At 42.1% G+C, this 20,255-nt stretch overlaps 1 protein-coding gene across 2 annotated transcripts in view; it reads right to left on the reverse strand.

Moving 5' to 3' along the window:
* Nucleotides 1-6,155: 6,155 nt before the first annotated feature.
* The window catches only part of tmtc3 (transmembrane O-mannosyltransferase targeting cadherins 3), a 57,618-nt gene continuing 43,518 nt past the window's right edge, over nt 6,156-20,255 (reverse strand). For both annotated transcript variants that reach the window (XM_084060317.1, XM_084060318.1), the window contains exon 14: nt 6,156-8,510. In XM_084060317.1, coding sequence (XP_083916443.1) covers nt 7,603-8,510 — 908 coding nt within the window. In that variant the 3' untranslated portion in view covers nt 6,156-7,602. The remainder of the gene's footprint in view (nt 8,511-20,255) is intronic.

Consider the following 20,255-nt stretch of genomic DNA (forward strand, 5'->3'; position numbering starts at 1 on the left):
GTGTATTATTTCATGCTTCTATTTTAGCATAGGTGGGTTAAGGCAAGACAATGGTTTTGGAATGTACCTAAACATACAATGACCGCCTTATAACTCAAGGGCTTTAGCTATCAGGGAGACACATATGAAATAACATTTATTTTCATAACCAAATGAGCTAAATACATTTTTTTGATTGTCCAATGAGTTTCATTAAGAAATTAAAATGTCAGTAAAATAAGGTGATGATTCACATGATTCATTACTAAACCGATTGATTACTAAAATGATATTTGATATATTTTCTGTCAATCGATTAATACAAATCCAATTCAGACTACAGCCAATATGGGTTTACAATTCCTCAGAGAACCAGCGTTATTTAATGTTTCTGACCTTCATCCAGAGGTTTGCTGAGCATACACATAATTATACGTTCTGCTGAACCATGCTGTTTTGCCTCATTCCGTTAATACTCTACTTTTGAACACTGTGCAGGTCTACGTTTGCTTTAAATACCTATACTGTACACCCACCTTATGGCTCCAACCTTAAGGCTACTACTGTCTCCCAGAGTATTAATCAAGTTTAAAGTGACAGCCAACACTTGCTCCTTCTCAGCAAAGCCTGCTCTGCTACATTCAGCCCTGCTCTCTGCAATTATCTTACCTCCCCCCACACTCCCTCATTCACTATTTCACAGTATACTCCTGCCCCCTAGAAGTGTTTTTCGTGAAAGACCTTATTGTCTCCGCCAGGCCGAAAGGCATGGCGAGAAAGTATATTTTGCCCCCTGTCCGTCCGTCCGTGTGTGTGTCCGTCTGTGAACAGCTAATCTCCGGCACCGTTGGCCCGCTCGCTCCGAAACTGTGCACACACACTCCCTGGATGCCAATTCAGAACCTCTGCCCCAAATCTTTCCCATAGTCCTGTTATAGCGCCACCAGGAGGCCGATTTGTGCAAAACCCATTTACTCCTAGAGATTTTATCCAAACGTCAAGCAAATCAGTACACAGTATCTACAGTCATGTGATCAACACGGATCTGTCCCATTTTCCATATTCCATCCTCATTGGCTAAGGTTGGCTTCCAAAGTTTGCAGGATTGGTCCGTTTTGAACAAAATCATGAACGCAGCTTGCGATTTCCGTGAAATTTCACACGCACATTCCCAGAAATGGCACCTTTTGCACATTGGGCTGTTATAGCGCCACCAGGCCAGAATAACGTACCTGACCTGGCGGAGACCTGTGCTCCGGGGAGCACTTTTTCTAGTTTATTTTCTTTTTTCTTTATTTATTTGGCTTTTCTGCCTTTATTTTATAGTCAGTGTAGAGAGACAGGAAACAGGGAGAGCGAGCCGGGGAGTGACACTCGGCAAAATGTCCAACTACAGACTAAGACTAATGAAAGCACACCACCATGTCTCAACAGCACCAGACAGAACAAGGTTGCATTGCTGGAATTTCAAGTTAAATGCAAATTGCTTACTACAGTAGCCTGGTGAAGGTCAAACATAATATTCATAATAAATGATACTTTATGTATGTGTCCGCTCAAGGTAGCGTGGTTGGGTCAACATGAAAACGTCACCACTAAAAGAATACAACATTTGGTGTGGGGTCCGGGGACTGCCAGGGGTCCTTAAGGGGGGTTCCAGGGGGTCCCCAACAAAAGACCGAACATTTGTAATAGTCATTTTGAAACTTTTTGCAAATCTCTTAAGGGGTTCCCTGGCACAAATAATTTTTAGATGGCGGTTCACAGCCAAATATATATCAATTTGGGGGTCCTTGACATGAAAATCTTGAGAACCACTGATGCAGTACACCCTGACCTGTGGAGTTAGTGGCTCTGCAAATACACGTTAACAATACAAAACAACTGAACATTGACACGTACGGTACAAAAACTGAAAGTAGCAGAGGCAAAATGATGTACCATGAAAGTGGTCAACATACAGTTATGTCACAGTGCATGTGCAAAACAATGAATGATACTGTGGTGTGCACATGACCATCTATGTGTGTGTGTTCTTCTGTTTTGAGATGATGTGTTACATCTTGATTTCAGCCTCTTTGCATTGAAATGCATTTCAATGGGATTTCAGACAGGCTTTGCTGTTCTCTCCTCAGAGAGTCAAGGTTAAAAACAGAAACCATTAGCATGTAGACTTATTTTTCTGAGATGCTACAGTACATTCCAGATACTGCAAGGTGAATTGTCAAGGTAAGTATTAAAATTAATTTAAAATACTTTACATACAATTTTTTAATTCATTTTGGAAACACATCCATTTTGTTTTCCTCTAAATACACCCTGGTCATGACCGTTTGAAGAGTAAAAAACGCAAACACCTCCGGAATATGTATTTGCATGCCAAACTTTGCCTATTACGTTCTGTCAAAGGAAATTCCACGCCTCGGTTATGATCAAAAGAGCCTAAAGCTAAAGCATCATGCGCACATGCTACAATGCATGCACCACATGAAAAGCAGGTTGCGACTGACAGTTTGACAGATGAAGCAGTCCTTCAATCGAGGTGACATTAATGTTAATGCAGCGAGCTGTCGGATTATTGAAACTTTCCCCTTTGAATTCTTTCTGGTTTACTGTACCTGTGGCTAGTCATCCAGAGTGCAGTAATCGAGAAGCAAAGTAATCCCAGTAATTACAGTATACAGTGCCACACTGAGAAATTCTGTTGCTCTGGAGGTTGTGTGCTGTTGCCGTCTTAACTACACAGCAAATGTCAGTGTTAATTCAACTCGTGTAAAAAATGTAGCCAAATTTAACAGAGGATTTTACTGTGTAGCCTGACATACATGGATTCCCTGGATTCTGTTGTCTCTGTAAGCAGATGCAGGAGTAAAGTGGGCATGTGATTTCTATCAAAATATCTGGGTGCACAAACCACAATTTACAGTTTGCTTTCGATTCATAATGATCTTATGCTCAGAGCTGGGAGCAGCTCAGTAACCACAGTTTCCTAAACACACAAAATACCTTCTCCACCGATAGACCCAGGGGTTAAGTGCCTTCCTCGAGGACACCTTGGTGTGCATGAGTGTGTGTGGGGCTTCCAGCCCTAAGCTCTTCCCCCTAACCTTGAGGTCACCATTGCACACACAGTCATAAACTCTGGTAGATGCCAGATGGTAAGATTTGATGATGGCAGTAAACTATCTACGAATGACCTGGATGTCGCTTTAACAGTCATTTTGTTTGCAAGCTTTCATGCATCAATTAGCTGGTTTACAGCCTCTCTTACTAAATAAAATATCAGCTGCTTTTGTGCCAACTCCAAATAGACATGTGCGTCAGGAAAACTGTATAATAGAGTGTGGGTAGAAACCTTCACATAAAGAAAAGCTACCGATACACCGGCACTGTATCTGCCGAGGAGGCTACCCTTCTGTACTCCATAACCCACCTGAATGAAATCCACTTCTGCACACATTCAGTGCAACACAGATTAACAACAAACATGAGGCAGAACTCAGAAATGGTCAGTCGTCACTTTGCCTTTATTCGACAACCTGGACACCCCACCTGGCCACCACCACCAATGTCAAGGGCTATAGTGTTAGAAAAAAGTAACTGATTACTGTAGAGCCATATGAAATCCGTTTTATTTTTTTCCCAATTCCGTTTTATTTTTTCCCAAATTCTGTTTTTTCCATTTTAATATTTCTGAATTCTGTATTTTGCTTTTTATGCTCATTTTTACCATAAAAAAAAGTGTCTGGTAAGTGGAAATGAATAAATGTTCAAGATATAACAGTCCATACATGGCCCTTGTTGTGTTATACGCAAAAATGTTCCCAAAATAATTCGGTGACTTCGGTCTGAGCATGCGCAAAATGGCGTCGCGCATGTATTATTGTTTCTATCGTCTTTCTAACACTATTTCTACGTGGATTTTACTGTTTATAAAGTAGGATGTGGCCATGCAAAATGGTGGTGTCCCGTGGATTTGTAAAAATTCGCGGTAAAAAAAATTTTTTTACCGCGATTTTTTTTTTTTTTCCAAATTCTGCAATATTCCGTGTTTTATTCCAATTCCATTTTTATTGGTCATTTCCGCGATTCCGTCCGCGATTCCGTTAACACGGATTTCATATGGCTCTAGATTACTGTTAATTATACAAAATCAATTAATTCATAATCATTCAGCACATTGCGGTGAATCACACAATATAGCAACTGCTTCCTTGTTGACATCTGTACCCATTTTGAAAGGCTAATAGTCATGTAAATCTGACATTAAACACATGTACCCTATAGCGCCCCTATTCTGGGGCCAACCTTCAGCAAAAATAGCAGATCTACAAGCTCACAAGTCGCAATGCGACTGGTGAGCTTGTAGATAAGCCATTCTCTGTGAAGACATAAAATGGTGTAGATGGGGAAAACGGATGGGGGCCTAGTATACAGTAGACCCCTGGGGGACTCCGGTCAATAAAGTATACAGCGTTCAAGTGGTTAATGTTCATGGAAAAAAAAAGTGCCCGCCCATTGACTCAAAATACATCTCCAACACATTCCACAACAAAACATTGACACCTACTGTACATAAACTGAAAGCAGCAGAGGCAAAATTATGTACCATGGATTTTAAAGTGGTCAACATACAATTATGTCACAGTGCATGTACAAAACAATGAATAATACTGTGGTATGCACATGAACATCTGTACATACAACCTAACTTAGGAATAATACACAATGTTTTCACGGACTCAGTGATGAGAACAAAATACTGTAGTGTATACTGTAGTTCTGAAATGTAACTTTCCCATCTGATGCTTCATGTAATGTACATCTTCTGTTTAAGCATAGTTCAGACCAATGCCTAGCAAAGAGACGGAACCGTTTAAGCCCGATTTATAGACATCGTAATGATCGTATGTGTCGCGTGCCAAAAATAACCGATCTACAAACTCACAGCCCGTTGCTTCCGTAACACATTGTGAGCTGCAGATCACAGCGGAGACAGGAAAACTGACTTAACAGATAGAATCCTTTCTTTCCATCAGTTGAGTGTCCCATTGGCAATGAGTTTCACAGCACTGTAACCAATTATTGCACATGGCAAGTGGACCCCTCCCCTCAATCAGGGACAGTCCATGGATATCAACAGTAGCTCATAATGACCAACAAGTAAAACAATCCTATCCTAACAAGTTTCCACTCTGCTGAGAGATACTGTGCTCACTGTGAAATGGAGGAGTGCCTCATGCCCATTCTTATATAAAAGCAGGTGGCTTGTGGGCATTTAGATTTTAGTTGTCTTTAGAGTTTTTTGTTTCGTTTACCTGGTGTGTATTTCTGAATTTTAACAGGATCTTCATTGGAGTGATAACGGGCATTCAATTCAGTCAAATAAATTAAATGTTGGAATAAATGAATTCAGAAGATCTGATAACATGAAAGGAAACACCCAGAAATTCACAAACACAGGATCTCACATTAAAGACACCTTTATACTTTGTCGTACTGTATCGTATAAGTAACAGATTTTTAAGCAAATATTCAAACTTCAAACCAGGTACTTTCTGTCTGCAATACATTACCGTAGTGCGACAAATGACAGATTAGGCTTGTAAGTCTAATTTAAAGGGATTCATTACATCAAGACTTAAATGTCTTGATGTAATATACATAAATGTCTACATCAAGACATACATGTTTTGCTGTATTGGGCTTCCATGTTTGTCCATTTCACTACAACACTCAACAGAGGGAAACAAGCTGAAGAAGGATAAAAGTGAGATCGTTTTGTGTGCTGTGAGGTCGGTAAACGTGAATGAGCAGTGCAGCCTTGAGTATCAGAGAGCACGTGTAGGGGACCATCGACCATCACGCCAATCCAACAAATACTGTGCTATGCATATAGTCTTATTAATACTATAATTTTAACTTGTTTACATCGTGAGCAATTTAGCACTTTCATAAAAAAATGTTTTGTAAAATATTGTAGTTGACTTGTGATTTTCGGCAATGATTAACGATCGTGTCTCCGGGCTATGGGATCAAGGAAGTACAAAAGATACACATGACATTTGCGCTTTGGTGGGCAGCGGTAACATTTCCATAGTAACGCGAGCACCACCAATCAGAGATGAGTATTTCTCCATGACATCGCAAATTAAACATGTTTTTCTTAGAAAAAAAACACTAGATTGAATTGCATAAAGTGTAGCTTCTGCAGGAGCATATAGCATTGTTTTACAACCAGGAGCCTCGTGGTAGTCTACATGGGATTGTTACGACACTAAAAATAAAATCCTCTATGGAGAAAAAGAAGTGCATTGTTATTTCCGGAAACTCACTGTTGAGCTTTCACTTCTGCCCATAGGGGGTGCCACAAATGTGAAAGCTTGCAATCTGTGGTACAACCTATATTTCCCGCTGCGCCCCACGACCGACACTGCCCTGGGTAGACAAGCCGACCTGGCAGAGATCTACGCTTTGAGGAACACAGTTTTCTAGTTATTTTTATAATTATTACAGTACCTACTTAGTCCTTATTTGCTACACGAAATGCAGAACTGTCTAGAAGAGGGTTGCAGTGAGATGGTGGAAGAAAGGGGAGACAGAAGGGGTTGGGTGACAAATTGAGTGCAATAACAGTCTTTAAATGGGATTTCAATGAAATTGCAATGAGAACAGACACCATGGATGTATGGGGCAGGAAGTACAGAGATCAATACACGTTAAGTAATGTCTGCTGTCCGGTTTTATGCTCTGTGTGTGTGCGTGCGCGTGTGTGTGTGTGTGTGTGTGTGTGTGTGTGTGTGTGTGTGTGTGTGTGTGTGTGTGTGTGTGTGTGTGTGTGTGTGTGTGTGTGTGTGTGTGTGTGTGTGTGTGTGTGTGTGTGTGTGTGTGTGTGTGTGTGTGTGTGTGTGTGTGTGCGCGCGCGCGAGCGTGCGCGCGTGTGTGTGTGTGTGTGCGTGTGTGTTGTGTGTACACAGCTCCTTTGCTGTTCCATGTGGGTTATTCTGAGTAGCATAAGTACTGATATCATCCTGCCTTGAGAGGAAGCTAAAAGAAAGCGTCATTTCCTTTAATTGTTTGAAATACAATCATTCCATTTTTAAAAACAATAACTATGCACAGGAGTGAGTCACATATAGAAAAAAATATCCAGTGATAAACAATGACTACACACAGGGCCAAACAGAAGCATAAATAACTAGGACTAAGGTATGCAAATAAAACAAGACATTCATATGAAGCAGAGTCATTGTTGCCTGCATCTGTAATACATTTGAAATAGATTCGATCGCAGTGCCTTTGTGCTTCTTTTGTTTTATTACACATGTGCTACATGTAGAGATCCCTTCTTTTGCTGACTGGCGATGAAAGTGGCCTGTCGACATAGCAACCAAAGCAAAGGGAAAAAAGGGGCAATTGATCAAAGGATGCTTGTATGTGTGTGTGTGTGTGTGTGTGTGTGTGTGTGTGTGTGTGTGTGTGTGTGTGTGTGTGTGTGTGTGTGTGTGTGTGTAGGTCTACTGAGGAGGAAAAGCAAAAGACAAAAAACTATCTGCTGTCTGATTCTGGATCAGTCAAAGAGGGATTTTTATAAAAGTCCTGCCATAAAATACAACGTCAGGGTCAGTCACCACTTAATATACGCTCAATCTCTTCCAGTCTCCTCAGGGCGGCCGCCCTTTTCTTCTCTATGTCTTTAATCTCTTTAGTGGACTTGCTTTTAGTCCGCTTGTCAGCCTGGCCACTAACCGGAGGCTCTGATTGGTCCGCGCCCACGCCTCCCAGGCTCTCAGTAGAGGATTTCCTCTCATTCTTCTCCTCCCCAGCCGCCTTCGCAGCACTGGCGGTGCCCCTCCCATCCTCCTCGACCACTTCCTCCGTCCGCTCCTTTCCCCTCATCCTCCCGCTCTCCTCCCCCTCCTCCTCCTCCTCCTCTTCCTCCTCCTGGGCTGGCGGGACAGTGGCTCCCTCTGCTGGGCCAATCGGCTCTCCCGCTGCACTCATGGCCGCCATTTTGTTGCGCACGATGCTCAGGTGGCGCCGCACGTACTCTTCGTTTGGCGCCAGCACCAGCGTCTCCTCCAAACAGCGTGCGGCGCGCGGCAGGTCGCGCTCCTCAAAGTAAACCACACACAGATTGTGCTTCCCCTGCACGTTAGTGGGATCCATGTGCAGGATGCGCTCGAAGCAAGCCTTGGCGCCGCGCGTGTCCTTCTGGTGGTTCATCAGGATGTCCCCTTTGAGGATGAGGCCCTTGACATGCTCCGGGTGGTGCAGCAGGAGCTCGTCCAGGACGGGCAGCGCGTCCAGCTCGCGGTGGGACTGCGAGTAGAGGAGGGCCAGGTTGAAGAGGGCGCTGCGGAACCCCACCTGCAGGCCGATGGCCTTGCGCATCCACCGCTCTGCTGCAGCGTTCTCACTGGCGTCCATGGCCAACATGCCCAGGTTAAAGTAGCCGTTGGCGTCGTCTGGCTCCTCCTCCACATAGATGAGGAAGCGGCGGTTGGCCTCTGGGCGGAACCTGGCCTCGCCTGTCATCAGAAGAACCCATATATTACGGGGTAAAACTTTATTTATATAATTAAAATGCAACAACTTTTCATACACTGCCTGGTAAAAAAAAAAAAGTCTGAGCTCATTATACACACGGGGGCTTGATCTGTTTGTATAGCATAATCCACTCTACTGTCTGAGTGTACAGGTATATTCTGCAATGTGCTATGGCCCTCCCAGGAAGTGTGCTTCAAGTTGCAAACACAGTTGCACAAGATTTCTAAAACGAGAAGAGCGTGGCTATACATACAGATGCACAAATGTACCATCTGCACCAAATCAAAGCCATGGGCAGGCCAAATGTTCAATTGGTGGCTCTTTCTTTCACTCTAATGGCAAAATTACCTGGGAAACATTCCACTAAACAAAGGATAATACATTAAATGCTTCAATGTGAAAAAGGTTTTCAAAGTCACGCACATCCAAATGATAACATACCAGGTGTTGAACAGAAAGACACACAAAAATAGAGTCCGGATATTTAACCTTTGGTGGTAATATAATAAATATCCATGGAGAATATCATTGCTTTACTTTTTCGGAAATGTAAAACAGAACTTGTGTAGTTATTATTTAATACTTTTCATTGGTTAAATATTTATGAAACCCACAGACAGGCATAACCACTGGCGTCCCTATATTGGCCATGTCATTAAGACACAATATTTCCCCAAAAAATAAACAGGGGAATATAACAGATCTGCAAGCTCACAACGTGTCACAATGCGTTGCGTTGTGAGCTTGTAGATTGGCTATTTTTGAGCAACACTGTCATGATTAACATGACAGTGTTAATCGCTAGTCAGCAAAACATGATTGCAAGGATATAAAAATATCCATGGAAGCATGATCCAGTGCGGACACTATTTTCTGTTCTTCTGTCCAGCACCTGGTATTTTATTATTTATTTATTATTTTATTGTTGGGATGTGCGTGCCTTTGTAAACCTTTTTCACATGTTGAATGGAAGCATTGCCTTGCTAAAGGCTGTAGTGGACTGTTGCCCTGCTAATACAGAAATAAGACAAAAGATAAAAGAAAAAGCCACCTACTCTGAATCCAGAAATGTGTGGAGAGCTACAGTACTAGGTAAACAATAGTCTTTTAGAAATCAATAAGTGCAGTGCATTTAAAAGTCATAACATTCTGAAAGAATAATGTATGGCATCCTAGTAAAGGTACTGGAGTCAAAGGGAGTTATAGACTTCTGTGACAACATCCTTGACCACACTGCTTTAAATGATCAAAACATAGTTTTAAACTAGCCATACATAATACAGTTAAAGGAGGAGTTCACCCAAAAAATGACTTATTTTCTATCAATTGCACACCCCATGAAGCCTTGAATCCATGGATTTATTTTAGTTTTTGTCGCATTCCTAAGCTAATAATTTGATTCCTGTCTCCTACCGGCTAATGTATCCGGTAGGAGACACAAAGTAGATTATTTGTGTCTCCTACCGGATACACACCCGGTCATCAAATTATTGGCTTAGGAATGCCACAAAAACAAAAATAAATCCATGAATTCAAGGCTTCATGGGGTGTGCAATTGATAGAAAATAAGTCATTTTTTGGGTGAACTCCTCCTTTAAGGCTTTTGCAGACAGGGTGCGATTGGTCAATCAGTTTTTACCGCATGCGAAAAGACGCACAAATCGAACTGGGTTTGATTGAAAAAAAAAAAAACGCACCGCCGCAGCCACTTGCCGCACAGCAAATTCGGAGCCGGTGTGCATGAGGTCATAGAGAACCCATGTGTTCTTTTAAAAATGATATTGTCCGTTTCTTCCGTGCGAAAAATCGCACCCTTTCTGCAAAGGCCTTTACTCCTATGACTACCATTTATTGGCCACTAAGGTGAATGAAGAAATAAAGTAGAAGGGCCCTCGAATGCTACAAAATATTTATTAGTCCTACTGAGGTAGTGAACAGAGTTCAAGCAGCACTTGAATAGCCAGGAACACAGTAAGATGTCGACATATACAAGCAAAAATAATAGCAAAAAAAAAAAGGCTTTATGTGGCTATAACAAAAAGACCAAAACTTCCATTTCACTTTAGCACTGACCTACTCCTTGTTCCATAGAACAATATCAAGTCCCTTTTCCACTGGCCAAAAACCCCCCAACACCCACCAACAACATCTGGCTTTTCCGGTGTGATGTTATGAGACAGCTTCTCCTGATTCAAGCAATAGAGGGAATATTGAGACCAAAGCGCCATTTATACTGTGCTGATGTCGCACACCAAAAATAGCAGCTTACAGTGTGTCTATGCAACACATTGTACAGTATGTGTGTACAACTGCTATTTTCAATGTGGTACACGGCACACAACCTTGTGTAAATCAGGGACAAGGCCTCTATAGTGCAAGTATTTAATTCCTATTTTCCCATAAAAGTAGATATGGTATGTGCAAACTGGAAAAGAAATACAAGAATAGTTTGCTAGTTTGTTCCAACCGCAATCTTTACAATCTAGTAATTAGAACTTTTTTGGTAATTAGACTCCTCTATTATGGCTGAAGTTTTTTTGGGTTGATCAGTAGTCAGCCAGCTCATATTCAACATCATTTCATGGTTTGGATAATTATTCAGTACCCAACATGTCAGAATTAGCAATAAAATATCAGTGGTACACCAGGTCAGTCATCATATACACCTCAGCGTGAAGAAAACTCTGACAAGATGCATTTGTATGCTGCCCGTGCCTAATTAAAGAAAGGGTATCTAAAGGACATGTGTGAATGGTTGTGATTCTTCCGTTTTGAATGAACTCTTCTGAACCGTGCACCCGGTAAAGAAATTACTTGTGGAAACTTGAATTGTCCTCACAACCTCTTCAGTTATACGCCAGGAGTTATGTATATACTTAAAGTTGATATCATGCACTAGAGATGGTGACTCAAACACTTTATTGAGCTTTATATTGCCGTTTTTCTTTAACTAGTGAACTGTGATTTTAACCTGCTGCTATTTGATGTGATTTTATACCCGATACGGTTTTTCATTTCTTTAACCATGCACATGAAACTGTGATTTTATGCATTGGACATGTTTTCCACCTGCTCAAGAAGCATTTCTGCCTTCCGTAGTGCCATCTCTCCATTACAAAATTTGAATTATGCACCATTATGTATATTGAACATTGTATATTTCATTTGACTGCCTTCCTGTTATTTGACTTGTTCCGTGTTCCTTTGTTCTCAATTTTCTCATTCGTAACTATTGTAACTCGTCCTGTAACTGCAATGTTGAGAGAGAACACAATTATTTCACCCATTCTTTTACACCTGTAATCACGTGATAATGTACAGTAGTTGATTCTGATTCAGTGGAACCACTAAGCAGCATCTATGACAGATGGACCAGGAAGAACGGGTAACGTTCCTGCCCACCACCACAGAGACTATGGGTTAGAATCCTCCATGGTGGCTCTGGCTTGGCCGGGTGTCCATATGAACACAACGATGTACATCGCTGCACCAGCGACTCCTCCAGGTTGGTCAGGGCGCCTGTTCAGTGGGGAGTGGAACTAGGATGAATCCTCCCAGTGAAACTCATCACTGCCAGGGGAAAAGAAGCGGCCTTGACGTCACGTGTATCAGAGGAGACGCGTGATTGTCTCTGCTACAGGTTCAACTGTAGTTAGCAGTGACAAGGGACTAGAATACACAGGGGAATTGCTATAATGACTTAATTGGGAGAAAAATGTAAAAGCAGTGTGAAAAAAATGTGTGATGTGTGGCTCACAATGAAATCGACAGGACCCAGGGGTTTATCGGCAGAAACAGGGCAGGTTAGAGTTGACAGTCAAATATGCTACGCATAACATAATTAGTTTGAGTTAAATTACTTAGTTAAATTAAATAGACATAACCTTCTCTAGGCTTTCCACCTACGGCTATTTTTATCAGAGAGAGAGAGAGAGAGAGAGAGAGAGAGAGAGAGAGAGACAGAGAGAGAGAGAGAGAGAGAGAGAGAGACAGAGACAGAGACAGAGACAGAGAGAGAGTAAGTAAAGTAAGTAGCCTTGAAAGCCAATGGATTCCGAGCCATGTGGCCCATAGGTCAGAAGCCTATCTCTGGACATGATGCTAGTATGTCGCCCCAATCCTAGCCTGGAAACCAGACGAATCTGCCATTGCAAAAAAGTTGTGATTGAATTTCACTCCCTCCAAAGTAGTGAGGGACCAATCAGGGCCCAGTATGCAAATATGGGGCGGGTTTTTTCACCAGAGCCAGTGTAGCAGACGTGAGCCTTCCGGCTTTTAAAAGTAAAGTAGGCAGGGAATCATTTACTTATATAGGAGCCACACAGTGGAATGACCTCGAAAACAGTGTCAAACTGACAACAAATCTGAGGACTTTTAAATACAAAACTAAATCATGTCTATTAGAAAAGGTTCCCCTATAGAGGGTCTTTAGACTAGGAAAGATAAGGTAGCACTTGTTTGTGTACTGTGTATGTTACTTGTGTTCTTGTATTGTTTGTATGTAAGTACAGTGAATGTTACTTGTGTTTTGTATTGTTGTGTAATGTGTACTGTGTCTGTACTGTGTATGTCACTTGTGTCTATGTAGCGTTACGTTAGTTACATGTGTTGTATTGTAAAGTATTTTTTAACGTATTGATTGTTAATTGTAAATTGTTATTTCCTCAACGGAAATAAGTCTCAGGACTTTCTTGTGTTATCCTCGAACTGCGGTGACCATGTGGTGATGGCTTTTCAAATAAATCAAATCAAATCAAAAAAGTTTATCGAAAGACGCATTTTTGTTAATCCGCCCCTTGGAAATGCAGGTTCCATACAGAGACTCCAGACTAGCATATTAGTCTGGCCATGCCAGGCTACCCCAATGCAACTCTTGATGCTGGGTACTAAGCAGGAAGGCATTGGGTACAATTTTTATAATAGAGAGAGAGATGTTTATTATTAATAGTAGATTTGTTTTTGATTGAACTTTTGACAGTCATTTCAGTAAATGATACTGTCGGGGGTGGCAAAAGTCGACAGTTTCTTTATCAACAGTTTTATATACTGTATGTTATATTTATTTATTTTTTCACGCCTCTCTCCATGGTGCTGAAATAGCACATAGAAAGTCCTGGGTCACGTTTTTTTCCCCCATTCTGAAACCCCATAGATGTGTTTAATAGCGCGTCAAATAAGAACTGTGTTCCAAAAATAAACAAATGATCCTGGCAGTTTGACTCTTATGGATATGAACCATCAACTGACGGTGAGAAAACGCTAATGTTACTTCCGCTGAATTAGTTAAATTTTCGCCAGAAACAGAGTGTATCAAATATGAGTGACTGACTATCATAAACGATACAGAGCCACCCCCTGACAATATCGCAGAGACAGTTGGACCACAATTCTTATATGAGACGATTCTAAGATGACCCAATATTATTCTCCATAGAGAAATGACTTCCGCGACCCAGGGGATGAACGAGTGACGTCAGGACTTCTGTCCTCTATACACACTCTATTCCCTTAGATTTTGCTTAATTATAGTAGGATGTACAGTATATTGAGTTTGGATGGTTATTTGGTGTGCATGAAAATGAGTTCAGATGGTTCTGATATGCTCTTGTGCCAATACAGCCCCCCCCCCCTTACAGTAAGTGACTAACAAAGCCTGGTGTTATGTTTTTAACCAATGTATATGCATATGACAAATTGTCTCCGCCAGGCCAAAAGCATGGCCGAGACCCACCTGTCCGTCTGTGTGTACGTCTGTGAGCAGCTTATCTCCAGCACAATTGGATCGATCTGCGTGAAACTTTGCATGCAGACTTCCTGGAATCGGCCTGTTATATCGCCACCAGGAGGCGGATTTCTGCAAAACATTTTTTTTCCTGACTACAGATAGTCATGCGATCAAGACAGAAGTGTCCGATTTTTCATATAGCATCCCAATTGGCTAAGATTGGCTTCCAAAGTTTGCTGGAGTGGCCTGTTTTGAACAAGATGCCTCAAATCATAAACGCAGCGTCCGATTGCCGTGAAACTTTGCACACACATTCCCACCAGGCCAAGGAAGAAATGCCCTACATTTTTCAAATCGGCCTCATGGTGGCTTTCAAAGTTTGCTGGAGGGCCCGTCTTGCACGACATGCTACAGTACTAGCACCGCTGGACCAGAGCTTAAGATTTCAGCCCGAGTCTGGCGGGACCCGACGGGTCGGCACGGGCCGGGTTCAATTGGTCACGTATTTGTCAGGCTTTGGGTCGGGTCGGGTGGGCTAGGCAAAAAAATAAAATATATATATATATATTTGCTAGGATTTTGCGATTCTCTTACCTTTTCAAGTAGTCACAGAATATTTATCTCCAGTATGATTGATCCCCTGATGGTTGCTAATCACTGAGGGTTTTCAGGTGTGGTTTCACAAATGTGACCTCGTTGACATTTGTTGTTGATTTTTTTTCTCCGTTTATTTTTTAATCTCCTGGCTCCTCCAAAAAAGAAAAAAAAATACATATATATATATATATATATATATCTTATATATTTTAAGAGACGTCAAAAGACGTCATTGGCAGTGTGGGCTTACTAAAAACAGCCGTCAAAAGGTGTCATTGGCAGGGAATGAGTTAATAATCCAAATAAATTAATATATTAATTAATTTGTAGCGTATTGTGTTTACAATAAGCAATTTGTCGAATTAGTCAGATCCGGTTGCAGGCTGACAAGCGCAGCGCGGTATATCATGTTCTCTGTCTCTGTGACTGTAGTAAGCTGTGCTTGACAGAGTGTGTGTGTGTGACTGTGTATGTGCATGCCCTGCCTGCCCCCCCCCCCTCTCCCTCATGACCTGCCTTGACCAATAGCGTTGAACTGAACGTGTCAGGGAAACAATAGCAAACGGCTGCACGGCAAAGGTGAAGAATGGAGTCTGATGAAGTGAAAAGGAGACTGTCATCTGGCGATTATGATTTAGTTTTGCAAGAAAACAAAATACTAAGGTCTGATGTATGGAACTAATTTGACAAGGTGCATGACGGGAACAATGATCAGGTGGATTTTGTGCAATGCAAAGGTGCAAAACTGTGTTGCGTCACAGCAGCAGAAACACAGGGACTTCAACTCTTGGCAGGCACACAGATCGGTTGTGAAGGGGGGGGCCCCCGATCTGTGTGCCAGTCCAGGCAAGTCAACCAAGTGCGGCAATGTTTTTCACAACTACCCCTAAAGCCATGCCTGCAAAAGTGAATCAAAATGTGACAGAGAAATGTGTCAGCTTTTGCTGTAAAGATATTCTCAGCTTGCGCAAGAGCTCTTTAACGTGGGGGCTGCGCATGGGAGAGTTGCACTTAGCTCAGTTATGCCAAGCAACGTTACAATTGCAAAGAGGTGTGCTGACATTTCATAACAGAGGAGATGAAACGTGTGACAAAAACACTGTCAGAGTCAAAGACTGGGGACAATATCCGACGGGAAATCGTCAACAAGCTAGCGTGTGGGCCGACGATTACCACATGATAAGTTATCTGACGATCACGTGCCATTTCATAACAGTGGAGATGAAACTTGTGACAAAAACACTGTCAGAGTCAAAGACTGGGGACAATATCCGACGTGAAATCGTCAAGAAGCTAGCGACAAAGTTTGGCATTGACAGGCATGCAAACAGGCCAATGGTGAAAAAGGTGACAAGTTTTTTAGGGGTACCAAACACGTTTTTAGGGGTACAAAACCCTTCGTGGTGCCCGGTGCTTGAACCCGGTTTGGTGCCCCCCGCCACCGCTTTGTCAACGGGGGTTATTATAATGTGACTCTTTACCTCCCCCTACAGGCTGGTATTATAATGTGACTCTCTACCTTCCCCTACAGGCTGGTATTATAATGTTACTCTCTACCTCCCCCTACAGGCTGGTATTATAATGTGACTCTCTACCTCCCCCTACAGGCTAGTATTATAATGTTACTCTTTACCTCCCCCTACAGGCTGGTATTATAATGTGACTCTCTACCTCCCCCTACAGGATGGTATTATAATGTTACTCTCTACCTCCCCCTACAGGCTGGTATTATAATGTTACTCTTTACCTCCCCTACAGGCTAGTATTATAATGTTACTCTCTACCTCCCCCTACAGGATGGTATTATAATGTTACTCTCTACCTCCCCCTACAGGATGGTATTATAATGTTACTCTCTACCTCCCCCTACAGGCTGGTATTATAATGTGACTCTCTACCTCCCCCTACAAGATGGTATTATAATGTTACTCTCTACCTCCCCCTACAGGATGGTATTATAATGTTACTCTCTACCTCCCCCTACAGGATGGTATTATAATGTTACTCTCTACCTCCCCCTACAGGCTGGTATTATAATGTTACTCTCTACCTCCCCTTACAGGCTGGTATTATAATGTTACTCTCTACCTCCCCCTACAGGCTGGTATTATAATATGTTACTCTCTACCTCCCCTACAGGCTGGTATTATAATGTTACTCTCCGCCTCCCCCTACAGGATGGTATTATAATGTTACTCTCTACCTCCCCTACAGGCTGGTATTATAATGTTACTCTCCACCTCCCCCTACAGGCTGGTATTATAATGTTACTCTCTACCTCCCCTACAGGCTGGTATTATAATGTTACTCTCTACCTCCCCTACAGGCTGGTATTATAATGTTACTCTCCACCTCCCCCTACAGGCTGGTATTATAATGTTACTCTCCACCTCCCCCTACAGGCTGGTATTATAATATGTTACTCTCTACCTCCCCCTACAGGCTGGTATTATAATATGTTACTCTCTACCTCCCCTACAGGCTGGTAGGGCCTGTAAAAGGCCAATCAAAAAGAAGGCCATCAAATAAAACGATGATTGACCTTAAATATAGTAAACATCCATCATTTACACCTAGCTGTGAAATTGGGAAGCACCTGGGGAAACTATAAAACATTCATTTACACAACAAACTGTTTTTTGCCGGTCAAAGTAAGATCTACACGTCAGGTAGAATGACTGTATCAAAGCTAATTTACCCAGATCTAAAAATGTATATCATACATGTTGGTGATTTGCCAATGGATAAAACCATGTGAATAATTTAGCAAAGACATTGTCTGAAGAATTATTCTAGCCAATGTGTCTAAAATGGTGGCTGTGGGGTAAAATTAACCAAATGCCCCAGGGTAATTGAGCTGAATATCCTAATATTAATCACTATTCATATTTTATATTATTTCTTTGCTACTCAAATTATAATGGATGACATTTAATTTGGATGAATATCTCATTTAAGATAAGTTTGCAATATTATTATAATAATTGCAAATATTAAAAGGTTCAGAATAACAAAACTTTATGTAAGTAGCATTGTATTGTTTTAAAAAAAAACGTTAAGATAATAAATAAGACTATTTGCAAGGGAAATGTGTTATTCAATTATTTTTGATAAGTGAAAACATTATTTGTTCAAGTTGTTCAAGTTTAAACTTTTAAAAACTTTTTAGAAGTTGTATTTTTTAATATTGTTTTTGTCATGGATGCTTACTCATAATTTCGATTGATAGAAGACATCCTGAAATAAGGTTAAGTGAAAAGTGGCTCAACTTATCCCATTCTCCCCTAGCTGAGGGGGCTGTTAAATAACAACATTAAATCTACACCGTTTCAAAATCAAAGAATACAGTAAAGGTTTGGCAAAGCCTCGCTGAGCGCGCGTGTGCGACACGTATGAGCACACGCGCGCGAGCACGCACGCACGCACACACACACACACACACACACACACACACACACACACACACACACACATAAGTTTGTAGCTGCACACACAGACACGACGTAAAATAACAACACACTCACCACTGCAACGGATGGTCTAAAGAACGGTATTAGTCCACAGTGCATGGTTTTCACGTTGTTAAAACGTTTAGCGGAGTGACTCATAAACTTTTTATCGATTCAAACATCTTCCACAACGAACCATCACAATGGCCCCTAGCCCAGCTGAGCTAATGCAGCTGTTTCGTCAGCTAACGCAGGCTGCAGCGACAACTTCCTGAAGCGGGTTTTCAAAATAAAACTACCGCTGATTAGTATCATGTATCATGATTAGTCAACTGAAGCTTTATTTTGGCGTTCGTCCACAAAAACCTCCTTCCTATATCCAACCTTTGCCAGTCTATATATGTGACTGGCACAGCCTTTACAATCGACACGACACCCCCCCCCCCACCCCCCCACACATTTTCTCAACGGATCTGCACGATTCACACAAATGACCTATCTGGATTCAAAACGGCGAATTTCGCCGAAAAGTGACACTTTTGCATGCATGCATTGAAGCTACTTCTCTGAGGAGAATTGTGTGGGTTACCGATCAGGGAGCAAACACTGTGCTGGCTCTGCGACCATACCACCGACTCGATTACATTGACCACGAAATCAACACAGTCTTACGCCATGGACTTGACGTCGCAGAGTTGAAGAAGGATGTTGCTCTCGTTATAGGAGAGACACTTAATGCAGCTAAAGATTTAGTGAGGTATGCTAAACAGACAGGGCTGGCAGCCCAACTGTCCAAAACTCCGATGCAAATGGTGGACACCCGGTTCAGTACAGTTTTCCTCAAACTGACCACTGTTCAGGCAATTTACCATGAGCTTCATGAGAAACTGGAAGCGCAAGGAGAGAGTCAACAGATCGAAAGAATAGCCTTTCTACGAAGCACAGAGGGAACTCGAGGGAGATCAGTATCCTACACTCAATCTTGTGTGCCTTTGGCATGAGAGACTCAAACGCCATTGTCAACCCCACGCAATGGACTCAGCCCCAGAAAGCCGCCGTGCGTTAACGGCACCAAGAGTGGCTTGCGCCTGATGGACACTGATGGAGAGGCTGCGGGAACACCTCCTGCCCAAAATGCGGACACTGAGTTTGCGTAATGGGAAAATGAGCAGAGAGCTAACGAGGGAGAAGTTGACGAGGTGTGTCTGTATATTGCCCAGACGCCTGTCATGGCTGATGAAAGAGATGTTCTTGGTTGGTGGAGGGTCAACAAGCCAGTGTACCCAAAGTTGGCAAGATCATAAAGACAGTTGGAAAAGGGTAGAATGAGTTCTTAACGATTACCAAGATTTAATGAGAAAAAAAGGCTGCATGGAGCAATTAAGCTTGTTTAGAAAAATGGCGGGCTTCGGGCTGGGCCCAATTTGTCAATTATGTATCGGGCTTTGGGTCGGGCTCGGGCTGACATTCTGTCGGGCTGGGTTGGGCCGGGCTAAAATATGTAAGCCTGATTAAAACCCTACACTGGATTTTACATTGTAGATAGGGGTCCCAGAGATGAAATAAATTGTATCAAATGGGGGTCCGTGGCCTAATGCATATCAAAATGAGGGTCCTTGAAATTCTAAAGGCTGAGATTCACTGGATTAGTGGATATGGCATCTTGTCAAGGGGAGTGTGTAAGAATTGTGCTGCAGCCTTAATAACTCACCTTTCCATTTAAAAAAAAAGTTTGTATACACATGGACAGGCATGTACTTGCTCTATTCAGTAGAGTACTGTATGTGACAGCTGTAAAAGCTGTTCACTAACATAGGATGTGCCCTCAAGTTAACCTGCAATGAGAATGCAGTGGCAGTGGAGAGTGCATGTGCACGGCGGCATGGCACAGAGATCCTTTTTTTTTAACTTACTCCTTCTGTAACCACAGTCACACCTGCTGTGAATAAACCGGT

The sequence above is a fragment of the Gymnoscopelus microlampas genome (genome assembly GCF_963454915.1).
Source record: "Gymnoscopelus microlampas genome assembly, chromosome: 6".
NCBI lineage: Eukaryota > Metazoa > Chordata > Actinopteri > Myctophiformes > Myctophidae > Gymnoscopelus > Gymnoscopelus microlampas.